The sequence below is a fragment of the Corvus brachyrhynchos genome, unplaced genomic scaffold (genome assembly GCF_000691975.1).
Source record: "Corvus brachyrhynchos isolate BGI_N302 unplaced genomic scaffold, ASM69197v1 scaffold706, whole genome shotgun sequence".
Taxonomy (NCBI): domain Eukaryota; kingdom Metazoa; phylum Chordata; class Aves; order Passeriformes; family Corvidae; genus Corvus; species Corvus brachyrhynchos.
This window is the reverse complement of record NW_008238371.1, coordinates 74,281-76,647: the sequence shown is the minus strand read 5'-3', so window position 1 is coordinate 76,647 and position 2,367 is coordinate 74,281. Positions and strand designations below refer to the sequence as shown.

The window sequence follows — 2,367 nt, the reverse complement described above, 5'->3', positions numbered from 1 at the left end:
GGGGTACCAGGGCCGGGACTTAGGGGGTCCGACGGGGATCCCCGCGGAGGGGAGCGCCCGGGGAGGGGATTGGGAGACACCGGGGGGCTCCAGGTGTGGAAGGGAGTGAGGGGACGGTGGCCCTGGGTGGGTTTGAGGTGATAGGGACAAGCTCAGCTGGGGAGGGGCACTGCCTGCCCCAACTCCCGGCATTCCCCAGCAACCCCCAGCATCCCCAGCCCCGGGTGAGTTTGGGGTGACAGGGACAAGCCCAGCTGGGAGGGACAGTGCTCACCCTGGCATCCAGGAGTCCCCAGCTCGAGGTGATTTGGGGTGATGGGGACAATCCTGGTTGGCGGAGGATTACTGCCACCCTGGCCTTCAGCAGCCCCTGGCTCTGGGGTGCCAGAACTGGGGCTTCCCCACAGTCCCCGAGGTGTGGAGCCCCCACCACCAGCTCAGGCTGCTGCAGGACTGGAGGTCCCAGCTGGCCCATGCCCCCTCCCCAGCAGCTGGTACAGGGAGACCTGGCAGAATGGGGGCTCTGGGGGACTGAAAATTCTGGGGGTTCCCAGCATGTCTTTGGGGTCAGGCCCTGAGCATCTCCCAGACTGGGGACAGGGAAGTGATGGGGGGGGAATGCTGCCCATGGGTCAGGCTGGGGGGTGTCACCCTGCCGGGGGACAGGCTGTGGTTGGGGGGTCTGGCCTGGCTAAGCCCCTGCCCTCAGGGTGTGGGGGTCCCAGGGTCCCCATCGTAGTGATGTCCCTAAGGGGTCTCTGCAGTTGTGGGGATCCCCATGGTGATGAGTCTCTGCACTGTTTGGGGTCCCAGAGTCCCTGCAGTTGTGGGGTCCCTGTGAGGTTTCTGTAGTAGTTGGGTCCCTGCAGTGACAAGGTCCCTGCTGTTGTGGGGTCTCTGTGATGATGAGGTCCCTGCAGTGCTGGGAGTCCCTGGGTCCCTGTGGTTATGGGGTCCCTGTGATGGTGGGATCCCAACAGTTCTGGGGTCCCCATGGTGGTGATGCCACCAGCTTCGGGGGTCCCTGGGGAGCGAGCGGGATGACTCATGAAGTGTTTGTACCCGGGAAACCCAGAGCCATGGATGGATGGATGGATGGATGGATGGAGAGGACCCTCCCTGTGGGCTGCTGGGCCAGGGGTGCTCTGGCCTGACCCACCCATCCCCTCTCCCACCAGGCCGCAAGTTCATCATCGGGAACGCGCGTGTGGAGAACTGCGCCGTGATCTACTGCAACGAGGGGTTCTGCCGGCTCTGCGGGTACTCACGGGCCGAGGTGATGCAGCAGCCCAGCACCTGCGACTTCCTGCACGGGCCCCGCACCCAGCGCCGCGCGGCCGCCCAGATCGCCCAGGCCCTGCTGGGCGCCGAGGAGCGCAAGGTGGAGATCTGCTTCTACCGCAAGGACGGTACGGACCCCGCAGCGGGGACAGGGAACAGACAGGACGGGAGGGCTGCACTGAGGACAGCAGGTGTGGGAGCACAGGATGGAGTTCTGCTTCTACCACAAGGGTGGTAGTGACCCCCCTGCGGGGACTGTGCTGGGAACAGGGGGACAGCAGGCACGGGGGCAGACCTGGGTGGCACGAGTTGTTGGCACAGGTGGGAACCCAAGGGACACCAACACCCCCGGGGGTTGGCAGTGCTCTCCAGTACCGGGATGGCTATCAGCAGGGTGGGAACCTGGCACTGGTGGCTCCAGAGGGGCACCAGCACCCTGCAACACTGCAGCCCTTCCCGGTGCCGTGACGGCCACCAGGTGGGGTCCCAGGAAGCCACGTGTTGTGGGTGCAGGGTTGTGGGGTGCAGTGATCCCCCGCAGAGGGTGATGGGGGGTGCGGGGGGACTGTGTCACCTGCAGCAAGGACAAGGGAGAAGGGGGCTGAGCTGGCATTGGGCATCACAGTGCCACCATCCCTGTGGGGGGTGTGTGGAGTAAGCGGGCAGGGGACATCCCGGGGGTCCCTGTGCCAGGACGTGGGAGCTGTGCCCCACAGAGCCCAGGCCAGGGCTGGCTCCCCGCGTTGGTAGTGCTGGTGCTTCCCCTCACCGTGGCCTCGTGCCAGTGCCAGGTGTCCCGGCTGTCACCACAGCTGTCCCAGCTCTGGGCACGCAGCCCTGGTTCCGGTGCTGGAGTAAACAAAGCTGCCTGTGTGGCCACAGTGCCATGCAGAGCCACTGTGGCCCCAGGGACTCTGGGGGAGTGGGCGGGGGCCAGAGGCACCACTCCTGGCCCTGGGACCCTCATCCTGCAGCTGTGGCTCTGCCTGGCCCACCTGGCGCTCCACGGTGCCCTTTGGACTGTGTGAAGCCAGGGGCTGCGGGGTGCAGGTGGCTCCTGGTGCTCCCGGTGTCGCTGCCATTCCA

The 2,367-nt window shown here is 66.2% G+C and overlaps 1 protein-coding gene across 1 annotated transcript in view; it reads left to right on the top strand.

The window, feature by feature from the left end:
• The first annotated feature begins 1,084 nt into the window (after positions 1-1,084).
• Positions 1,085-2,367, top strand: part of KCNH2 (potassium voltage-gated channel subfamily H member 2) — an 18,241-nt gene continuing 16,958 nt past the window's right edge. Inside the window, 1 exon segment of the mRNA XM_017736304.1 lies at positions 1,085-1,409. Coding sequence (XP_017591793.1) covers positions 1,100-1,409 — 310 coding nt within the window. The 5' untranslated portion in view covers positions 1,085-1,099.